At 40.6% G+C, this 25,101-nt stretch overlaps 1 protein-coding gene across 1 annotated transcript; it reads left to right on the top strand.

Annotated features, from left to right (window-relative positions):
- Positions 1–797: 797 nt before the first annotated feature.
- LOC136872415 (uncharacterized) lies at positions 798–24,900 on the top strand. Its single transcript, XM_067146233.2, has 3 exons — positions 798–847; positions 17,079–17,198; positions 24,524–24,900. The coding sequence occupies exons 1-3, from the start codon at positions 836–838 to the stop codon at positions 24,692–24,694; spliced, it is 303 nt and encodes a 100-aa protein (XP_067002334.1). The 5' UTR covers positions 798–835; the 3' UTR covers positions 24,695–24,900.
- The last annotated feature ends 201 nt before the right edge of the window (positions 24,901–25,101 follow it).

The raw sequence follows: 25,101 nt of genomic DNA, 5'->3' as shown, positions 1-25,101 counted from the left end.
TTTTAGTCGCCTCTTACGATAGGCAGGGGATACCGTGGGAGTTATTCTACCGCCCCCACCCATACGGGGAAATTTCCTAGTAAAATTTCAGAATACACTGTATATGGATGTTGTATGTTGGGTATTCAGCCCGAAGGCTGGTAGAATCCTCAACAGGTTCGCCATTAGCTGTCATAGATGGCCTAGGTGTCACTGAAGAGGCGTACTAGGGAAATGAGGAGTGAGGTAGTTTCCCGTTGCTTTCCTCACCGAGCCAGAAGTTGCTATTGCACATCAGTCTGCCAAGCCCACTGAAATGCCTGCACCAACCGACCCTATGAGCGACATTTTCACACCATTCATAGCAGGGACTGGCTGCAACACTGTATATATACATATATATTTTAATATTATAAGTTGTTTGTTTTAATGTGTGTGAACTGTGTTTTCTTTTGAAGACCCTTTTAACTTTCTTGTGTTTACTTTAGTGCCTTTAAGGATTTTACTTTCTTGTTCTTCCATTGGTATTTACTTCGCCTGACATCTGGGGAAAACAATAGGAGGAATTCTTTTACTTTCAATTGTTTTCCACCAGTAAACTTTATCAATGGCTGTACGCTATTTCTGAAAGTAGGTCAGACTGGTGGCCTTCACTGAAGTGTGGGCTTCAGCAAGGCTGCTAGCCCTATAAATCTCTGCCACCCCGCAGAATAACGCAGGGGAGGGTGGAAGGGTGTTGGCGGCGGCGCAGACTCGCTCGATCTTCTCACCAGAGGGTAGCTCAATTGGTTATATAGTGCTAGTAGGTCGCACTCAACACTTGTCTACCACTAATGTGGCCATCTCAGCAACCGGCATGAAGTGGCAGGTAGGAGATACCGACTTTTAAGTTAAGTTTATTCTCTATTGCCAAAATTAGCATTTTCTTTAAGTGCACAAAATACGTAGTAAACATCCAGACAAATGTTACTAGATCAATATACAGGGCAGATATTAAAGGTTCCCAACCTTTGGTCCGGGAGCCAAAAGAGGCCTGCGTTGACTGCTGGAGATCAAGAAGTATTATTACATTCTGTTAATTGTAACTTAAAAGTTTACCAGTCTGCCGAATACACGAATTACACTGTATTTACGGTGACCATATCTTTGACAGTCAAAATCGGGGCAACCTTGTTGTGGGGGAGGTGTTGGAAGTTAGAAAGATTATAATTTGACTCTAACATATAGAGTTTGTTTAAAGTTATGGCCCTTTACAAAATTTAATTTTAAGAAGTTCCACAAAAATTGATCCACCAAAAATCCAATATAAAGGGATAAATGAATACAAAGTTTATTTTAGTGTTTTTGTTGTTTATGCAAGTACCTTACAAGTTTTGTGAGAAAAAAAGTAAACATTAGTAATTTTATTTTTTAGCTTCTTACTTTATATTTTATGATTATAATAACAAAAAATGATATTTCAAAATAAAACGTTTCGTTTAATTACGCATATTTTTTCAGAGAATTATTATTTTTTTCAAACTTAAAAATCGGGACACTTTTATTAATATTCGGAACGCCGGGACATGCTCCTTTAAATTAGGACTGTCCCGATTTTTTCGGGACGTATGTTAACCGTAACTATATTACATTATAACATACCTGTAAAAAGCACATTATTAAACAAGGTATAAAAATGTGTTTTTCCAGAGGCATGTTATAGTGCAATATTTTTATTTAACCTGTGTGTTCGCCAAACTGAAAAGCATTCAAGTTTCATTCATCGAGGGAAGCTACCACATTTTTAATTTACATACAAATGTATTTTTTTATGTATTACAGTTAAAAACAAGAAGCCTCCATGGCTCGGGCGGCAGCGCGCCGGCCTCTCACCGCTCTGGATACCGTGGTTCAAATCCCGGTCACTCCATGTAAGATTTGTGCTGGACAAAGCGGGGGCAGGACAAGGTTTTCTCCGGGTACTCCGGTTTTCCCTGTCATCTTTCATTACATCAACACTCTCCAATACCATTTCATTTCATTAATCATTCATTAATCCTTGCCCCAGATGAGTGTGACAGACTTCGGCAGCCGGCACAATTCCTATCCTCGCCGCTAGATGGGCTTCATTCGTTCCATTCCTGACCCGGTCGAAGGACTGGAAACAGGCTGTGGATTAAAGTTAAAAACAAGGGATTTGATGTCACATTACCCTAGGCCATATTATGTACGTTAAACGTTCTATAATGGGTTTTTATAGGACTTCCTTTGCGAACAGTATTTTAAATGGGAACCTCCTCGGGAATTGGGTGCCCAGAGTGAAAATTTAGAATAATTCTACGACTATTCCCCATGTAGTAACACTATTATGAGAAAACATTTCCAAGTATCAAATATCTTAAAAGTGTTTCGGACATGTAGGTTTTATACTCGTAGCCTTAAAGGTAGTTTAGAGAAACGTGTAGTGAATTCTGATTATGAACTGAATTGTGCGCGTATGAATAATTGAAAGGACAGTGCGCTGAATAGAATAGGGAGTAATCATGTATTGTTAACCAAAATGTGCTTTGATACATGCATTCTTCTCCCTATTACCACATTAAAAACATTACAATCAAACTTATTAACTATTTCAATCTAATTTCTAAACTGTAGTCTTTTCTTTAGTTTATTTAATTATTTTGTCCTATACGCTAACAGAGTTCTATACTCTAGGACGAAAAAACATGTATCTTACCCTCCCTAAGTTGTATTAGTGCTTGTCTCATCAGTCTTTACAGAGTTATCCTACAATTAAAACATTCATTTTTAATGAACTGAATGACTGAAAGAATGACTGAGTACCTACATGAATTAGTGAATGAATGATTTCATGACTGAATTGTGCTCGAGCATGAATGAATGAATAAACACTCTTCTCTCTCAGTCACGGCTAACCATCAACTTGGGAGAGAGTTTCATGAGTGAATGAATGAATGAATGCATACTGATCTGCATTTAGGGCAGTCGCCCCGGTGGCAGATTCCCTATCTGTTGCTTTCCTAGCTTTTTCCTAAATGATTTCAAAGAAATTGGAAATTTATTGAACATCTCTCTTGGTAAGTCATTCCAATCCCTAACTCCCCTTCCTATAAATGAATGTTTGCCCCAGTTTGTCCTCTTGAATTCCAACTTTATCTTCATATTGTGATCTTTCCTACTTTTATAAACGCCATTCAAACTTATTCGTCTACTAATGTCATTCCACGCCATCTCTCCGCTGACAGCTCGGAACATACCACTTAGTCGAGCATCTCTTCTTCTTTCTTTCAATTCTTCCCAACCCAAACTTTGCAACATTTTTGTAACGCTACTCTTTTGTCGGAAATCACCCAGAACAAATCGAGCTGCTTTTCTTTGGATTTTTTCCAGTTCTTGAATCAGGTAATCCTGGCGAGGGTCCCGTACACTGGAACCATACTCTAGTTGGGGTCTTACCAGAGACTTATAAGCCCTTTGCTTTACATCCTTACTACAACCCCTAAACACCCCCATAACCATGTGCAGAGATCTGTACCCTTTATTTACAATCCCATTTATGTGATTACCCCAATGAAGATCTTTCCGTATATTAACACCCAGATACCTACAATGATCCCCAAAAGGAACTTTCACCCCATCAACGCAGTGATTAAAACTGAGAGGACTTTTCCTATTTGTGAAATTCACAACCTGACTTTTAACCCCGTTTATCAACATACCATTGCCTGCTGTCCATCTCAGAACATTTTCGAGGTCACGTTGCAGTTGCTCACAATCTTGTAAGTTATTTATCACTCTATAGAGAATAACATCATCCGCAAAAAGCCTTACCTCCGATTCCACTCCTTTATATATATCATTTATATATATAAGAAAACATAAAGGTCCGATAATACTGCCTTGAGGAATTCCCCTCTTAATTATTACAGGGTCAGATAAAGCTTCACCTACTCTAATTCTCTGAGATCTATTTTCTATAAATATAGCAACCCATTCGGTCACTCTTTTGTCTAGTCCAATTGCACTCATTTTTGCCAGTAGTCTCCGATGATCCACCCTATCAAATGCTTTAGACAGGTCAATAGCGATACAGTCCAATTGACCTCCAGAATCCAAGATATCTGCTATATCTTGCTGGAATCCTGCAAGTTGAGCTTCAGTGGAATAACCTTTCCTAAAACCGAACTGCCTTCTATCGAACCAGTTATTACTTTCACAAACTTGTCTAATATAATCAGAAAGAATGCCTTCCCAAAGCTTACTTACAATGCATGTCAAACTTACTGGCCTGTAATTTTCAGCTTTATGTCTATCACCCTTTCCTTTACATACAGGGGCTACAATAGCAACTCTCCATTCATCTGGTATAGCTCCTCCGACCAAACAATAATCAAATAAGTACTTCAGATATGGTACTATATCCCAACCCATTGTCCATTGAATGAATGTTCTCATTCAATTCGGACAAGCGGTGAATCCGGCCCCTCGCTGAAAATGTTGAAATCATTACAATTTATAATATAATGTCAGAACTTTAAACCGAAGGAGAGCAGAGAATAAGTCATTTAATCAGAAATAACATGATTTTCAAATTTAAAATGTGACAAGAATTTGACATTCGAATTATTCTTGGTCATATACTTTTTATACTTTTGGTGTGCGTGATTAATTCTTTCATTTCCGTTCATTTAGAAATTTTGTTAAAACTATTTCAATCTCATTTAAAAATCTGTTGCCTGTTTGAAAAATGTGACGAATAAAAACTAATGTACTGTACTAATGTTACGCAAATTATTTTCTCTTACTCTGAGTACGTTCAGCATCACATATTCCCTTTTGACATTGTTTCCTGATTGATGTTTGATTGATATGCTAATCTAGTTGGGAATTAGGTGCCATGAGTAAAAATTTGGAATAATTCTACGACTATTTCCCATGTAATAGCGCTATTATGAGAAAACATTTATAATTAATGTCTTAAAAGTGTTTTGGAGATGTGGATTTCATACCCGTAGCCTTAAAGGTAGTTTAGAGAAACTTAGAGTGGATTCTGATTATGAAATGGAGTGTGCGAAAATGAATTGTTGTAAGGACAAAGTGGTGAATCTGGTCCCTCGCTGAAAATTTTGAAATCATTACAATTTATGATATAACGTCAGTGCTTTAAACCGAAGGAGAGCATAGAATACGTCGTTTAATCATAAATAGCATGATTTTCACATTTTAAAAGTGGAAAGATACTGGTCATATACTTTTGGTGTGCGTGATTAATTCTTCCATTTCCGTTCATTACAAAATTTTGCTAAAACCATTTCCGTCTCATTTAAAAACCTGTTCGAAAAATCTGACGAATAAAAACCTAATGTACTGTAGTAATCTTACGCAAAATATTTCCTATTACTTTGAATACGTTCAGTATCACAAATTCCTTTTTGACACTGTTTCCTGATTGATATTTGAGTGTAGGACAAACTGATGGGTGGTGTGGGGATGATTCTATCATCATGGACTTCACTTCCCCACCCAGGTTCAAATTTCGTTTTTATCCAGATGTTTACAATTTGAATCTCAAGGTATAATACAACTTCGTACCAATATTAAGCTAATCTACTATTACTTTTGATCAAGAAAATACTGTCACTTTTTCAGTCGGTATGGTTTTATGATTTTTGTATTTTCCAAGTAATTGACACGTTTCTTTAAAATTTTCTAAAATGTTCTAAAACAATTCCTACATCAGCAATTACATTGCAGAAGTTTTACGTCTCTCTATCAAGTAGAGGAGAAGACTTTTCTTATTATTATAATGCGAATGTTTTTCTTCGCCGCCTGTTTGACAGATATACTCGCTCTGGTGTTTATATTCTTCTTTCTTTAAATTCGTTACAATTTGAGAAATTCATAGGAACGTGATTCACGACGTTACACGTCTTCTCTAAAATCAGTTTAATTTTAACTATATTGTAAAGCTGTTTATTGTGCGTTGAATTGCAACTTTGTTTCTTTTTTTATCCTTCGAATTTTAGAGGAATTATTAGATCATTTCCAAACACCAACACAAACAACGCGTAGAGGCTGGATAATTGACTTAGGTGACAACTGTTCGCCAAACTGATCTATTGTGACTAGACTAGTTCATTTATTTCCGAAACAGATTGCAGAAAATAACCTCTGACAAACTTTGAATATATGTGATCATAATTATATACTCTAGTTTAGTGTTAATAGAGGATGATTGCCTACGTGTTAATAGAGGATGGTTGCCTAGTTGTAATTCCTCATAGAACAGTAATCACCACTATCACCACCACCACCACCACCACCACCACCACCACCACCACCACCACCACCACCACCACCACCGTAGAAGCTAGATATATGTAGTCTTACTATTTCAAGCCAAGACAAATGATGGGGTATTATCTTTCTTATGGCCGGTGGTGGACAACTTCTTAATCCTACAAATATATTTTCGGGTACAGACACCGCAGCATCACAAGTTAGGGGACGAATCTCTGTCTCATAAGTGCACAGATGTGATAAGCATTATGTTTCGGATCAAAATGGAAATTAGTAATAATAATTTCGATTACGCATCTATATGTATAAAATAAGATTGTTGTCTGTACATTGCTCAGAATTTAAAAATAATGGTATTACTGTATCGGTCGTGTCCACAGTGACAAAGAAATGCACTTTTTAAATTTCCGTCATGTCTGTCTGTCTGTCTGTCTGTCTGTCTGTCTGTCTGTCTGTCTGTCTGTCTGTCTGTCTGTCTGTCTGTCTGTCTGTCTGTCTGTCTGTCTGTCTGTCTGTACGCGCATAACGAGAAAATGGCTGAAGAAAATTTAATGAAAATCGGTACGTAAAGTTGGGGATTGATCCACTTAAAGATAGGCTATAAATAATTTTATGCACACTGAATGAAATGATAGTTTAGGGGAAGCCCTAAAATTTAATTCTCAAATAGCGATGTTATGAATGTTCCTATCGATAAATACTACATAATTACATTATATGTCTTAAAATAATATTTTTACCGTACCGGTTATTATAACAGAGATATTCGTGAGTTTCGATGTTTGCTTCTAAGTCCATATCAACGTCGAACCACGAGAAAATGGGTGAACGGAATTGAATGAAAATCGGTACTTAAAGGTGCTACTTAAAGGTGAATGAAATGGTAGTTTAGGGGAAAGTTCCTAAAATTTAAAATTTAACATAACCTATGTTATTGGCCCTATCGAAAAGCATTACATACCGTAACAAAAGTTATAGAGAATAGAAGTTCTGACCCTTTACGTCTTAAACAGTTTTACCGCACCGACTATGATAACAGTCCATATCAACGCCAAGCATTGTTAACATGGAAATATTGTTCAATTGTTGTTAACTGGCGATGGTTTTTGTCATGATTGTCTTAAGGTGTAAAATCGCGTGGTCATCGGTCCGTTTTGACAAGGAAAGATATGAAGGTGATTTTTAAAAATGAGAAAAATCGTAAAGGAACGATCGATCCCTCGAAGAATGAGACAAGAGGTAGACGTTAAAGAAGGAAGGACTGCGTTTACATTAGATGCTCTAATATCCCAGAATCGGAAGGCCTACAATATTGAAAGTTATAAAACAGATCAAAAATAGTATTATATTGATCATTGTTGTGATGTGATTTGTCTCTTCTCCCGCCGCTCATCTCCGAATGATGGGGTTACTGCTGCGTCCCCTGCCTGGATATTGGCGGAAAGTAGCTGGGGAGTTAGATAACTTTGCACATTCTATACGTTGGTCCCATCAACGACGGGTATGCAGCTAGTTCATTCTAGAGCGAGTAAAAATATGAAGAAATTTTTACCAAAATATGAAATAAAATGTATGAAAAACATGCAATTTAAAATAACGAAATATGAAATTATGTGAAGTTGTTCGTGCTGGTTTTAATTTGAGTTGTTGAAAGTTAATTGGTAGGAATTAATTCCAAAATTCAATATAATAAAAAAATAGATTTAATTTTTACTTTAAAATTATTAAATAATAAGTTTATTTTAAGACTGTGTTTATTTAATCAGCTCCCAGTAATTTACAAAAAGTAATGAAGTAAATTATTATTAATAATTATTTGCAATCAATATGTAATTTTGCTTTCCATTACGACGTAACATATGAAGCTGCTTTTACTTGTACACGAAATCATGTTATTTTCAAGTTAATACGAAATCAAGGAAAACACTGACATTACATGAATTTTAATATGTTTATTTAAAGAAACGGGATTAAAGCTTATTACATTTTCAATATGCTTCAATACGCTTTCAGCTGCTGGGATCTGTATTGAAACAGGGTACGCTATTTTTAAGTATACTATGTCATACGATTTTATACCCGAAACTCTATTCAAAATAGATAACATGAATATTTAATTGTGACGTACGTTCTAATATGACATGGCATATACTGTTTTATTGAAATATGTACGAAATTATGTTATCCGTGTTAACAGATATAATAAGTATTCTTTCAATTCTACATTTTGTAAATAATTAATGTCATTGGATTTAATACTGAATTACAAATCAACTCCGTTTTGTAATTTATTTTCTTATTTATTCCTTATAAAAACACGAATGAAATGACACGCATTTTCTGGTTTTAATTTATTTGAATAAATATGTAATGTACAATTATACAGAATTGCATAAATGCCAGAATATGAAAGAATATGAAAATGTTCCTAAAATGTAAAGATGTTATCAAAATATGGTGCAATATGAAATGTTTTATTGGTGGTTTTTTATTGGTGACTGCATAAAACCTAGAGATATCTGGTTCCCACTTGAATATTCTTTATACTTTAGAATATGAAATTTCATATATTTACTCGCTCTAATTCTAGCACTGGTAGAGCCTAATCACTGAACCATCATGAGAGATACAGTTAAAAATTACGACCATACATCATTTTAGAAATGTGATTCCTAATGGGCTGGTTGGTCTGGTAATGTGACAAAGAACTGTACACATATGCGGTTTACTTTTATCAAAATCTTCAATTTCCCACCATTTCTACGTGGGACGTAAAGCAAATATTCTTCTTCTTATTATTGATTTACTTTAGAACATTTTCTTTCATCAATGCGTATGGGATAAAGAGTCGTGAAGAGCCATTTAGATTCTGTTGTTTTGTTTGTTTGTTTGTTTGTTTGTTTGTTTTATAAGGGACTTAGACCCATACCTTGTGCGTTTAGTATATGTAAGGTGAGTCACAAATTTAATAAGGAAATTCCATATTATTCTGTAGGATAACAATCTAAATTTTAAAAAATGTTTATTTTTTTACATTTTTAACTCTTCTTGATGATGATGATGGTGCTTGATGTTTAAAGGGGCCTAACATCGAGGTCATCGGCCCCTAATGGAACGAAATCAAAAATAACAAAAAGTTCCAATTAATCCACTGAACAAAATAAAATAAAAAATGTCATGAGGAATGAATGGATGGACATGAACTCTACAAAACAAAACAAACAAACAAACAAACAAAAACAGTGGATCAGACTCAAAAAGAAGGTAGTTAATTAGAGTATTACTGACCAAGGGACCATTTATAAAGCACAATGATGCTTGATGTCTGAAGGGGTGCTAAATTCACGCCTAAGGCCCCACAGAATGGTACATGTTGCGAGTAAAGTAGAACCATGGTATTTGTCATTTTGGGGTACTGATCAAAAGTAGCGAAGACTCACGGTGGTCCACACAAGATGGTGCTAATCACAAGTATTGCAATTCGTACAGGGAACGCAGACCTATTGTGTTTCTCACACAATGGCGCCACTCATAGCCAACGCAAACCGGTAAGGTTCCTCACCTAGGTGTACTAGTCACGGGCGCCGGTATTCCCGTGGTGTTCCTCACATAGTGGATACCAATCACAGGCAACGCTGACCCACGGTGCCGCTCATATAGCGGTACAACTCACAGGCTACGCCCAGACCCGCGGTGTTGCTCACATGGGTACAACGCACGGGTACTGGAATCCACCAGGCCAGGCTTTTTACTGCAACTAATCACAAACCTATTTCGTACCAATTTAGTGATACTACTCGCAAGTACATGCAACCCATGGTGTTCCCCGCATGATGGTACCAATCAAGAATAGTTTCATGGTTCTAATTCAATCATCCCTTGGTCGCCCCTTGTAGTCGCCTCTTACGACAGGCAGGGGATACCGCGGGTGTATTCTACATGTGCGTCCCCCACCCGCAGGGGTAGTGTGTTTGGTCCGCGAGAGGTATTTTATTTCCGTGAAGTCCGCCGGCAAGCCGGTTGGGACCCCCCTATCCGCCACCTGGGACGCGCCACGTGGGAGTATCACCTCTCATCGTGGTTAACTCTTCTTAATGTTTGGAGTTGTCGTTCTCAAAGACATTCTTTCAATTTGTGAATCTTAGTCGACAACTTCTTCCCGAGGCAGTTGTGGTTAGAATTCCGATCAATGAAAGATAGATTTTTGAAATATAATGTCCCGTAACATTGTAGGAGCTGACTTATTAATATAGAAATTGCAAATTGCTTTACGTCGCACCGACACAGATAGGTCTTACGGTGACGATGGACAGGAAAGGGCTAGCTAGGAATGGAAAGGAAGCGTCCGTGGCCTTAATTAAGGTACAGCCCCAGCATTTGCCTGGTGTGAAAATGGGAAACCACGGATACTGGCCGAACTCAAGCGACTGCAGCTATCGAGCTCGATGAATATAGAAATTACCAAACTCGCTTTTGCATTTCAGGTATTGGATGGTAATCATATGACCATACACAGTATCTATTTCTTAATATATCACCGTTAACCTTGTCATCAATATCTTGTTAAAGCATACGAAAACGCATATTTCTCTCAGACAAATGTGTCATCATGAAGTATACTAAATTCAATATTCAGATTTTAATACCAGTGCCGGGATGAGTAGCTTAGGGGGTAGAGCGAAGGTTTTCTGAGCCCAGCCTGGCAGATTCGATCTTGGCTCAGTTCGGTGGCATTTGAAGGTACTGAAATTCCGGCACCACTGCTCCGAGCTGACAGCATCGCGCCATAGCCAGTGTATTTGTGATTGATGTTGATTTCTCGGCAAGGGTCTCAAGCCTCAGTCCGGTGGTAATTGAAGGTGTTTAAATACGTCGGCCTCGTGTCAGTAGATTTGCCGGTACGTAAAATAACTCCTGCGGGACTAATTTGCGGCACCTCGGTGTCTCCGAAAACCGTAAAAGTAGGCCCAAGGGCTCTCAACTTGGAAGCGCCTGTTGGCGACCACGGAGCCCTGAGCCGAGTCCTGGCATTGCTTCCACTTGTGGCAGGCTCCTCACTTTCATGTCTCCTATCCGACCTCCCTAGGTCAACTCTTGTTCTTTTCCGACCCCTACGGTATTAGATCACCCGAGGGTTAGGAAGTCTTTCCTTTTCACGCCCTTCATGGCCCTTGTCTTTCTTTGGCGGATACCTTCATTTTTCAAAGTATCCTATCCCTTCCATTTTTCCTCTCTGATTAGCGTTGTATAGAGGATGGTTCCCTAGTTGTACTTCCTCTTAAAACAATAATCATCACCACCATCAATTAATTAATTAATTCAATTAATATTCTTACCTCTCACACCGAGAAGGATATTCCATTGAATATTGTGAGGGGTCTGATAGGTGAGTGGCATTGTCACCAAATTCTAATGCGACTCTAATCCCGACCAGTGGATGTGGGATTTCGGAAATGAAAAGACACTTCCTTGTAGTTCGGATTCTACGTAAAACTGGAGGTCGCGTGACTGTAATCACGATATTATCGACAGTCACTTAAAACTTCAAACTGGATTGCTTAAATGCTATAACATTAGACACCTTTAGGCTACGTAGAACGGTTGCATTACCCCGTATACGGATGGTTGCCGTTTCCTTTCCCAGAGTCGTACACAGCGGCTGTATTCGGGTACTGCAACATCGATCTGTCCGCAGAGAAGACAGCCTGACCTGGGCCACAGCGCTTCTCCCGAACCTCGCACTGCGGAAACAACTACAGTTCAGTCTGTGGAGCTCAAAACTTTAGACTGAGAATACTTTCAGACAGTTAACTACTGTGCATCTTTAAGCTTTTCCCTCAACCCCCTGTGGGTGGGAGCGGTAGAATAATACCCACGGTATCCCCTGCCTGTCCAAAGAGTCGAATGAAATAGGCTCCAGGGGCTCTTAACTTGGGAGCGTGGGTTGGCGACCACGGAACCCTCAGCTGAGTCCTGGCATTGCTTCCACTTAGTCGTGCCAGGCTCCTCACTTTCATCTATCCTATCCGAACTCCCTTGGTCAATTCTTGTTCTTTTCGACCCCGACGGTATTAGGTTGCAAATCCTAGGGAGTCTTTCATTTTCACGCCCTTCGTGGCCCTTGTCTTTCTTTGGCCGATATCTTCATTTTTCGAAGTGTCGGATCCCTTCCATTGTTTCTCTCTGATTAGTGTTTATAGAGGATGGTTGCCTAGTTGTACTTCCTCTTAAAACAGTAATCACCTGTACAACCCAGGGGCTCTTAACTTGGGAGCGTAGGTTGGCGACCATGGGGCTCTTAGCTGAGCCCTGGCATTGCTTACATTTGCATGTGCTAGGCTACTCACTTTCATCTATCCTATCCCCCCTCCCTTGGTCAACTTTCTCTTCCGATCCCAACGGTATTAGATCTCCCTGTGGGTGGGGGTGGTTGAATAACACCCACGTTATCCTCTGTCTGTCCTAAGAGGCGAATAAAAAGAGCCCCAGGGGCTATGAACTTGGGAGCGTGGGTTGGCGACCACGGGGCCCTTAGCTGAGTCCTGGCATTACTTCCACTTGCTTGTGCCAGGATCCTCACTTTCAACTATCCTATCCGACCTTCCTTGGTCAACTCTTGCTCTTTTCCGACACCAACGATATTAAGTTGCGTGGCCTAGGGAGTATTTCATTTTCACGCCTTTCGTGACCCTTGTCTTCCTTTGGCTGATATCTTCATTTTTCGAAGTGACAGCCCCCTTCCATTTTTTATCACTGATTAGTGTTAAAATGGAGGATAGTTGCCTAGTTGTAGTTCCTCTTACATTAATTGTTACGGAGATATCCGTGGAGCAGAAAGAAGTGAAAGAAAGTGCGGGTGTTGGATGGGTCTAACTACGATATCAGAAATTGAGTTAACACTTTAAAGAAAGGTTATATTTTTTTCAGAATTTCAAACTTAACAAATAATGAGGTTACTGGTACAATGACAATTTCAAAAATTGGAAAATTCAAGATTCAGAACTTTAACAATTCTGGGCTTCAAACCCCTAGGTTACAAATTTACAATTTCAAAGAGGTGTTATTTGGGCAAGGGCAGAAATCCCCCAACTCAAGAGCACTTTGCTCCAATAATTTACAGCCTTCCAGAGGCACTCCTCAATATTAGAGTAAACTTGAAAAGAGCTTCCGTGCTCTCCAACACTCATCCAATTTTAACCGCCCGCTTAAGGCAACATTACACAAAACTTCATGATCTCTGGCCTCTCAAGGCACAATTTACACTTAACAAAGGTAGTACACAGAGGTATCTAGTACCCAACCTACTGGGCCTTAGTAGAAAAAGAACGGTTAAATTAATGGCCCGAAACACGAACTGAATGGAGGCGTACACTTGCACTCCTAGATAATAAAGTATTAAGACCCTAACAGGGCTCTCCGCCCGATGATACAGGGGGTAATCCCAAGCTACTGAGGTGACTCGAATAAAAGTTACTTTAAGGCATTACAGAAAAGAAGAAAAACAGTTACAAAATCGTAGTCACCTCGAACCAAGTTGAAGGGGAACTCGAGAGGGTAACGCACTCTCTATCCCCGATTTACAGTTTTAAGAATTTATGAAATTTTACGTGAAAAGGAAGAAGTTTACATCAGACGGTTTACATAGTCAGAAATTTCCCCTGGGATACGTTTGTGGAGACAGCTAGAAAGATAGAATTTATGTGGCCATTACCTGGCTGATGTTCTGCCTCCCGAAGAAAGAGGCGCCCCGCCTCCTGCCTTAACACACACACTTAGAAGGACGACGATCAATGAGACAAGATAGCCAGAAAAGTCTCAGCTTATTTACCCGCAGGGGAGGTTCGAGAGGATTCTGGACTAGCCCGGACACACCCTCTCAATTTTATTGGTAAATACATAAGTTACACTCAAAACCCAAGAAGAAGCCTGTGCTAGGCTGAAAAATAAGTACAGAAAATTAGTGTTTGGTCACATTAAAAAACCGCGGAATGAGAGAGAAGTGTTGCAAACCTTGAAATATATTTTAAAAAAATGAAAGTTGATTTACTTGAGAAAACCCATAAACACAAAATTTATTTCACTAAGAAATAAATCTTCCTTGCACCAGAGTGCGTGACCTTAGTTTTGTACTGCCATCTATGGAGAAATGTCCAAACTTCTTGAAGTAAACAAACACAAAGCAACTAAGTCCAGTCAGTTTAGGCAACTTCACAATAACACAATTACTTAATACTGCAGCAGTGACATCTTCTGATTAAACTTTGTGTAGTAGCAATTTCACCTTTCGGTTGATAGAGGAGTTTATTATGGCGCTTCTTTTGAATGCGCGGAGTTGAGGTGTACCTCCCGGTACATTAATAATCATCACCACTACCACCGCAACCACCACCACTAAGGCCTTACGATGATGATGATGATGTTCATATTATTATTATTTTATTATTATTATTATTATTATTATTATTATTATTATTCCTCGAAGTTTCAATATTCTATCCCCACATTTTTACTAATCGTATGGAGCATCTGATCTTCAAACAGCAATCATCGCCAGACCCTAGTTAACGAGGTGTTGACTAAGAAGTCTCTTACAATAACAAACATGTAGTGAGTACAGCCTTGGCAATGCAGATCGTACAGTTCAAGAGAGAGTTTCAGTGAAGCGTAACGTTGCTGATCATATCTCCTTTTACATTTGCCGCTTTTGTAGACGAGAAACTGATAACCAGACCGCTGGTGTGTGAAACGTATTCACTGTCCATATCTGGTGTTGATTTAAATCGTTCTGCATCATGCTTAAACCGGTGAATTCATTGAATCGAGGACACTGATCGCAGCCATTCTGAATAGATTCACACTGACAAGCGAAACACCTTCAAGATTTATCATCATATTCAACAGTCAGAACATTACACCGATCAAGGTAGCTAGAGATATAAATCCCGGGTTGAAATATCGGGCAGGTGGTGGTGGTGATTACTGTTTTAAGAGGAAGTAACTTACAACGGGGCAACCATCGTCTATACAACAGTAATCAGAGAGAAAAAATGGAAGGGATCCGACACTTCGAGAAATGAAGGTATCGGTCAAGAGAAGAAACAGGCCACGAAGGGTGTGAAAATAAAACTCCCTAGGCCTCGATTGCTCTAACACCGTCGGGGTCGGAAAAGAACAGGAGTTGACCAAGGGAGGTCGGATAGGACAGATAAAGGTCAGGAGCCCTGCACAAGTAAGTGGAAGCAATGCCAGGACTTAGCTAAGGGCGCCGTGGTCGCCAACCCACGCCCCTAAATCAGGAGCCCCTGGGACATCTTTTAGTCACCTCTTACAATAGCCAGGGGATACCATGGGTGTTATTCTACCACCCCCATCCACAGGGGAAGAAATATCGGGCACTCCTGAATTTACAGTACGAGGGTTGAAATCTCGCAGCTGGCCACACTTTAATTGGTGTTTCCCTGATTTTCATATTTAAAAGCAGTCAGGCAAGAGTTTGGATGGTACACTTTTCTAAACTGAGGCCAATTGTTCCAATGATTCAATTCTCAATCTGGCCTTATATATGAGGCATAATCGGGTACCAAATTTGGCCTAACGGGGTAAATTCCAGCCGAAAATCATGGAAAGACTTTAGAAACAATATACGGTCAGACAGTATGAAAAAACCGTTTTAGAATGTGAATATAATTATCTTATAAATGGAGGTAAAAGAACGTCATTTTGTATCAATCCTTGGCTGAATGGGCAGCGTATTGGATTTCGGTTCAGAGGGCGCCAGATTCGATTTGCGGCCTGGTCGAAGATTTTAACTTCATGTGGTTAATTCTTGTGGTCCGGGAACTGGATGTTTGTGTTCGTCTTAATACGCCTCGCTTTATCTTCGTACAACACAACAGACCACCAACTTCCACAGAAAGGAGTAGTTGTGAATACATTCGTCCACACAGAGTTAGTATCAGTACGGCATCCGCTGTCTGCCGTAAGAGGTGACTAAAAGGGGCCACCAGGGGCTCTCAACTTGGGAACGTGGGTTGGCAACCACGGGGTCCTTAGCTCTGTCCTGGCATTGCTTCTACTTACTTGTGCCAGGTTCCTCACTTTCATCTATCCTGTCCGATCTCCTTTGGTCAACTCTTGTTCTTTTCCGACCCCGACAGTATTAGAGCACTGGAGGCCTAGGAAGTCTTTCATTTTCACCCCCTTCATGGCCCTTGTTTTTGTTTGGCCGATATCTTCATTTTTCGAAGTGTCGGATCTTTTCCATTTTTCCTCTCTGGTTGGTGTTATATAGAGGATGATTGCCTACAGTAGTTGTATTTCCTCATCACCACCAGCTGGGTGGGGGTGATAGAAATACACCCATGTATCCCCTAGCTGTTGCAAGAGACCACTAAAAGTGGACCCAGAGATTCTTAGTTTGGGAGTATGGGTTGGCGACCACGAGGCCTTTAGCTGAGACCTGGCATTACTTCAACTTGTGCCAAGCTCCTTACTTTAATCTATTCTATCCGACCTTTCCTGGTTAATTCTCGTCCTTTTCCGACCCCAAAGGTATTGGGTGAAGAGGCCTAGGGGAACTTTCCTTTTCACATTCTTCGTGCCCTTGTCTTTGTTTGGCCGGTATCTTCATTTTTCGAAGTGTCGGATCCCTTCCATTTTTTTATCTCTGATTATTGTTATATAGAAGATAGTTGCTTAGTTGTACTTCCTCTTAAAACAAAAATCACCACCATCATCATCACCACTACACTTTGGAATTTTGTGCTATTGTATAACGGTACCTGTTCCGTTTGCGCCAGGTTGGAAGTTGCCACAGCCTTCTTCTGGTGGGACTGATGATCAACATTGGCGCTGTGCAGTCCAAGGCCCTTGTAAAGCGATCCTTCAGCGACCAGTCCGTCCGTGGATACCTGACTGAGGTAAGTTTATACTGGAATAGCAACTCATCAGGTATTACTCTCTCTCATTTGTGTGATTCAGGTTAAACATATCCTAATTCTTTAATGCTTATTAATAAGAGTTATTTAAGTTACAAGTGACGTAAGTTATTTTCACTAGTCCAGAACGATTTTTGCCCCAGCGATAGCGGTCGAGTTCGAGACAAATAAACTCTACTTACTTATAGAGGAAGTGTTGTCCAACCTGCTCCTTCACAGTACAGCTAGAGTAAAATAAATTCAAGAGGTTCTGATAGACCATAGAGGATGATTGTCCATTGTGCTTTCTCTTTAAATTAATAAACACCGTTACCACCAATATTTACGTAATAAAATTTATATTCTCCTGTTTGTTGTTTGTCATTTGTCTGTTTGTTGGGTCATTAACAGACCAAAACTCCCCTGTGGGTGGCGACGGTACAAAAACACCCACGGTATCCCTGGCTGCCGTAAGAGGTGACAAAAAGGGGCCGCAATGGCTCTTGACTTGGGAGCCTAGCTTCGCGCCCACGGGGCTCCCTGCTGATTCCTAGCGTTACTTCAGTTTACTTGTGCCAATCTCCTCACCTTCATTTATCCTATCCGACCTTCCTTGGTTAATCTTCGTTATTTTCCGACCCCAACGGTGTTAGGTGAAGAGGCCTAGGGAATCCTTCCTTTTCACGCTCTTTGTGGCCCTTGTCTTTGTTTGGCCGATATCTTCATTTTTCGAAGTGCCGGACCCCTTCCATATTTTCCCTCTGATTAGTGTTATATAGAGGATGGTTGCCTAGTTGTACTTCCTCTTAAAACAATAATCACCACCACCACCTAACCCACCGAAAGTTATATGGTTATAGAGAAATCTCAGTAACCAATGGCGACCACAAAATCGCACTGAGACGTTGATGGCTCCCTCTGTAGGTAGGGGTGGTAGAATAACACCCACGGCATCCCTTGCCTGTCGTAAGTGGTGACTAAAACGGGCTCCAGAGGCTCTTAACGTGGGAGTGTGTGTTGGCGACCACGGGACATTTAGCTGAGTCCTGGCATTGTTTCCACTTACTTGTGCCAGGCTCCTCACTTTCATCTATCCTATCCGAGGGTATGAGAGCACTTGAGGCCTAGGGGGTCTTTCATTTTCACGCCCTTCGTGGCCCTTGTCTTCCTTTGGTCGACACTTTCATTTTTCGAAGTGTCGGATTCATTCCATTTTTTCCCTATCTTATGAGTGTTATGCAGAGGATAGTTACCTAGTTGTACTTCCTCTTAAAACAATAATCACCACCCCCAGACTTTGATGGAACGTACACTTTCCTCTGGCCTGTGCTAGAGACAGGTGCTAAAGTACTGTATCCGTCAAAAAATGGCAACAAGGGGAAGACTTTCTCGTTTACTACGTTATAAGATCTGTTGCATATCGCAATATTAACAATGGGATTATTCAGAGAAGTTAATTTTTCAAACCTTCTCATTCCGCATGCCGATGGAGTCTATTCGTGGAACGGCATCCAGAGTGTCAGAATTCATCTTAGCGACCCCGGGAACAATGAATTCGAAACTGATATTGGTCGTTTTCGATTATTTATACATACCAACCCCCTCCTCTGGGGTTGCTAGGGGTGTTTTACCCCAGGAGTATTTTTCCAGATAGTAAGTCAATGTGTACCAAGTTTGGTTGAGTGCTATGCTGGAAAATATACACATAGGTCTGTAATCCCGGTCATTTTGGACATTATTTTTCACCTCTTCTCAACCCTTACCCCAGTGGGGACTGAACTTAGACAAAGGGCATCCACAACCCATTTTCGATTATTTTTACAGGAATTCAATGATGATATTAGCCACGAATGGTGTATTCGTGGTGTATAAATGAGATCACAAAACAGGTAACCAATTATGTTAAACATCTAGTTTTCCATTAATTCCTTATTTGTCTGAATTTCTAGTTGTGTATTCTCTACCTGACACTTAACCCTGTTGTAGGCTTCTTCCCAACTGGTATAACTTCGTTTTGGGCATTGTTAATGTTCATAACATACGCGCCGCACTTCTTTTCATTATTATTATTATTATTATTATTATTATTATTATTATTATTATTATTATTATTATTATTATTAGGCTTAAAATAATAATAATAATTATTATTATTGTCATCATTATCGGTACTCATGTCAGCCAACTATTGGCAATTTGTTATTTTCTCTTTCCTTCCTATTTCGCCAATACCCTTTTCTCTAGTTCACCTGGCCGATTCCTCTTCTGAGAATACCTTTGTTCACCTTGATTTCTCCTCGAACAGATCCTTCGCCTCAGAAATTTTCTTTCTCAACATTTTTCTGTTTTCTACATATTCTGTCTTAGCTCCGCATTTTTGTGATTTGTAATGGACTTCGTACAGCTCTTTGTTTGGCCTCAGGCGGAATGTGAAATTATTTGCTGTTATCTAATTTTGGTCCCATAATCTTCCTTAAGATCTTGCTGTCTTTTCTATTATATTTACATCAGTCCCTTTATAGTCCCCCCCTCCTGTAGGTGGGCCCCATGGACTCTGAACTTTGGCGACCACAGGCCCCGCAGCTGAGTTCTGGCATTGCTTTCACTTACTTGTGCCAGGCTGCTCACTTTCATTTATCCTGTCCGACCTGCCTTGGTCAATTCGTGTTCTCTTCCAACCCCAACGGTGTTAGATTTGCGAATCCTAGGGAGTCTTTCATTTTCACACCCTTTGTCTTCCTTTGGCCGATACCTTCATTTTTTGGAATGTCGGATCCCTTCCATTTTTCTCTGATTAGTGTTATATAGAGGTACTTCATCTTAAAATAATAATCACCACCACCACCTGTGGGTGGGGGCTGTAGAATAACACTCGCGGTAAACCATGCCTGTCATAAGAGGCGACTAAAACGGGCCCCAGGAGCTCTTAACGTGGGAGCGTGGATTGGTGACCACGGGGCCTTCGGCTGAGTCCTGGCATTGCTTCCACTTATTTGTGCCAGTCTCTTCAGTGTCATCTATCCTATCCGGCCTCCCTTGGTCAAGTCTTGTTTTCCTCCGACCCCGACGGTATTAGAGCACTCGAGGCCTCGGGAGTCTTGCATTTTCACGTCCTTCGTGGTCCTTGTCTCTTTCTTTGGTCGGCATTTTTATTTTTCGAAATGCCGGGCCCCTTACATTTTTTCTCTCTGATTTGTGTTATATAGAGGATGGTTGCCTAGCTGTACTTTCTCTTAATACAATAATACCACCAGCACCAACACCACCTTTCTAGTTATTGTATAAACATTTTGGCTTGCTCATCGTTCAGTAGTGCCTAAATTTGGCCTATAAGATTTGTAAGTCTTCTGACACAGTCTGAACATAAGTTCCATTTTATTATTATTATTATTATTTAGTATTATTACTAGATGTAGTACCCTTCGTTGACGGGACAATCACTTAGCATGTGCATGATGAAATTGTTGCCCATCCCTCACCCTGTGCCCCAGGTTCTGAGGCAGAATAGTGGGCATGCATCTCACTGTCTTGTCGTGATGTACTCGTTTCCTTGTTCATACACCGCCGGAAATAAACATACATCTTCAAAGACTGTGTTCAGTGGCACCGGAGTAGAACATGTGCGTTAGTGATTCATTTGTCACGGACGTCGGCGATCAGATGGAGCTCAGGAGGCCTGTCTGTGCTCACTCTGTTTTGACTCTGCTGAGTTTAGAAGTGAACAGTGTTTGCAACATTCATTCCAGCGTACCCGACGAGTATGTGCTCCTGTTGAACAACTGCAACCATATTTGAACAGGGTCGCATTGTGGACCTGCGGGAAGCTGGACGGACATATCAACGGATTGCTGCACATGTTGGACACATGCAAGTGACGGACGTACACGCGTACGGCCTAGACCTGGTGAGCGGCCTGTTCCAGAGTGCATTCGCCCACGGCACCCAGCTTCATGGTGTGGGGGCCATCAGTTACTACTCGTGGTCACAGCTGGTGTTTTTGCAGGATAACGTAATCAGTGCCCACTACATTGCATAGGTTGTTGTCCCCACGTTACTGCGATTTCTTCGAGAGGAAGATGACGTGCTATTTCAGCAGTATTGGTGGTATGTCGCTGCTTTCAGCAGAGGTCCGTGGAACGAGACTCCGGACGCTCGCGTAGTACAGACACACGACGAGACCGACGCACTGTGTGATTAACGGTGGCCGACCGAACACCATCCTGGAACGAAGTCCGGTCACATGTTGCACCTGCCGTGTCACTGTTGGGAACCGTCTGCTTGCAGGAGGATTATGATCGTGTGTGCCTCTGGCCAGGTTACCACTGACACCACAACACCATCAAGCTGGGCTGCTCTGGTGTCCTGAGATGGTCGACTGGAGCGGGGAAGTGCGCACTGGTGTCTTCAGTGACGAGAGTAGGTTATGTCTGTATGCAAGTGACGGACGTATATGTGTACGGCGTAGACCTGGTGAGCGGCCTATTCCAGAGTGCATTCGCCCACGACACCCAGGTCCCACCCCAGGCTTCATGGTGTGGGGGCCATCGGTTACATTTCGCCATCACAGTTGGTGTTTTTGCAGGATAACGTAATTAGTGCCCGCTATATTGCATAGGTTGTTGTCCCCGTGTTACTGCGATTTCTTCGACAGGAAGGTGATGTGCTATTTCAGAAGAACAGTGCACGTCCACATGCAGCTACTGCGACGCAACATACGTGGTGTAGAACAACTGCCCTGGCCAGCAATATCACCGGATCTCTCACCAACTGAACACGTATGGGATATGATGAAGCAGTAACTTACGCGTTCTCCAGAGCCTGCAAGAACCATTGCCGAATTGGATCGAAAGGTGCAAGATGTTTGGGACAATCTATCGCAGGTTGCCATTCGGCACCTTTATGATCGTTTGAATGCGCGAATACACGCTGCATTGACGACAGAGGAGGTTACACTGTGTATTGATGCGACTGTTTGGGTATCCGTTACTGTGGCATGTGAGTTTGATTTGGTTTCAGTTTGTAATCAATTCTGAAATCATGAACTGCCTGTCACATCGCTTGTGAATAAAATGACCTTGTCCTTGATGATGTTGCATGTTTTTCTTTCGGCATTGTACATGCATACATTATATATATTACAAACATATTTACATAAACACATACATAAGTGATGACGGAAAATTAACAATTGAATTTTATTTTACTGTGGACATCACTGATATAGAAATGACACTACTTTTAATTCTGAGCAATGTACAAACGAAACTCTTATTTTATATATATACAGTAGTTTATCATTATTTTGATTATTATTATTCATACACTTCTCCACAGGAAATATGGATAGTAATGGGGCACGGGATGCACCAAGTGCCTTACAATAATTAAAGTATTTACACATTATAATACAAACGTTGATCTACAGGTATATACAAAACTGTAGATCACGGGATCTTCATTCTTGAGAGAGAAACGATCGCACAATGTTGCATGTTGACAGGAGGACAGAATGTTGCATAATTTTGTAGATGTTCGGTGGAAGACCCAGTTCTCGCAGACTATTGTGAAGTGTGTGTGGAATGAGGCCGTTGACTGACAGAATCACAGGAACTATTCGTACCAGTTTCATCTTCCAGATCCTCTTTTTCTCTTCTGCAAGTTCTTTGTACTTCGAGATTTTTTCACTGTACTTCCTGTCAATGTTGGTGTCATTGGGGATAGCGATGTCAATAATGAAAGTCGTCCCAGTTTTCTTGTTTACCAGTATGATGTCTGGCCTGTTATGGTTGACTGTTTTGTCTGTCACTACAGCAGTGTCCCAATAAAGCTTAATCGACTCGTTCTCCAGGAATGGTGTTGGATGGTACTTGTAATAAGGGATACGCTCCTGAATTAATTGGTTTTCCTGAGGAAGTGCCTGGTGTATGATTCCCGAGACATGATTATGTCGTCTCGTGTATTCTACGGGGGCAAGTACTGGGCAGCCCACAGTGATATGGCCGATGGTCTCGAGATGAACGGAGCATCGTCTGCATTTGTCGGAGAGTACGCTGGTGTCTTTGATGATGTACTTTTTGTAATTGTTTGTAGCTATTACTTGGTCTTGTATAGCAACTGCAAATCCCTCTGTCTCCCCAAATAAGCGCCCACTTTGTAACCACATACACGTCGCATTCTTGTGTATGCTCTATTGGTTTAGATTGCTGTAGTATTTTCCGTGGAGGGTCTTCTCTCGCCATGTCCTTTCTTTCTCCTGCAGGGATACTTGGTGATTTGTATGTGGGTCAGCGGCATTGTATGGATACAGAACAGTGTACTTGTCAGCAAGTACTACAGCTTTATGGAGAAGGCTGTTTTCTTGCTTTTTATGGAAGTATCTCCGTAGGTTCTTTATGATTCAGGAGCATGACTTAAAGATCCAGTACTCCTCGGCCTCCCTATTTTCGTGGGAGAGTGACCCTTTCCATGCATGAATTGGGATGATGTAATCTATAGGTGGTGAGCAAAGTTCTCGTTTTTCTTTGTATGCTGTCTATTTCTGTAGCATACCATTTCAGAATTCCGAATGAATAAATAAGGGTTGGAATAGCGTACGTGTTTATTGCTTTAATTTTGTTCTTGGCATTTAGGTAGCTGCGCAAAATCTGATGCAACCTCGATGTATATTTATCAGTGAGTTCCTGTTTGATTTTTTGTGCTCCAGAGTTACATTCTGAACAAATCCAAGGTACTTGTATGTCTCTGTTTGTGTCATTCCCTCAATTAAAGATCCGGTATGGAGCTCATATGATTGGGAGTTTGTGTACCGACCACGTTCAATTGTTAGCAGCTTACATTTCTTTACTCCCAACGTCATTCCCACATCAGATGAGTAAGAGTCTATTATATTCAGCAGGGCGTTCATTTGTGTTTCGTTGTGGGCATACACTTTCAGATCATCCATATAAAACAAATGAGATATTCTGTGTTTCCCATTGTTATATTTAATATCAAATCCAAAACCAGTAGCTTTTAGAAGATTGGATAGGGGATTCATTGCAAGGCAAAACCGCAGAGGACTTAATGAATCTCCTTGAAATATACCACGTTCAATTTTAATTGTGTCGGACATGATACATTTATTATTATTATTATTATTATTATTATTATTATTATTATTATTATTATTATTATTATTATTATTATTATTATTATTCAATATCTTGTTCTTTTTCTATGTATTCATGTGTTATGTAAACCAAAAGTTACAATTTCATCCTCTAGATAGGCAACACTGAATATATCCTTTCTAAACAATCCCTGGTACTGTAATTCTTCATTGTTTTCAGCGCACCTGCTGGTGGAACGAGATCTGCAAGGAGGAGTTCCAGACACTGTTCCGTTGTAAGTGCCCTCTGTGGTCCTTCTGCCGCAGCCCTGGCCGATACTACAACGCTTTCTGCACCATGACTGGGACAGGCTATATCTGGACCCAGCCTGATCGTAATTGGGGTTCCTAGTGGAGAGCTGAGCGGGGGCCATCCGCCCCTGCCCCCCAGTCGTACCCCCGGCCGGCCCCGCCCAAAACCCAGCACTAGCTTCAAGGAGCTACCTGGGGCTTTGGCCATGGCCAGTGCCCATCCCTGAAATTCCAAAACGAACTGGGGAAAAATGTATTAAGAAATACTCACATTTATCGGACTGACTCTACACATAAAATGTCTCAAATCCCTTTACATGACAGGCATTTCTCGAAGAATGAGTGGTAAGAAAAATTATGCCTACTCCTCGAATGAAATCTGAATAAATTGGACAGAAATATCTGTTCGCTATGCATACAAGAAAATAAATTCATAACTGAACAATATAACACATCACCATACACTTCAAATGAACGGATTGTTGTGGGTCTGAACGATACAGCGTT

This window comes from Anabrus simplex, chromosome 4 (assembly GCF_040414725.1).
Source record: "Anabrus simplex isolate iqAnaSimp1 chromosome 4, ASM4041472v1, whole genome shotgun sequence".
NCBI lineage: Eukaryota > Metazoa > Arthropoda > Insecta > Orthoptera > Tettigoniidae > Anabrus > Anabrus simplex.
Note: the sequence above shows the minus strand (reverse complement) of the source record. Positions and strands in the feature narration are given on the sequence as shown.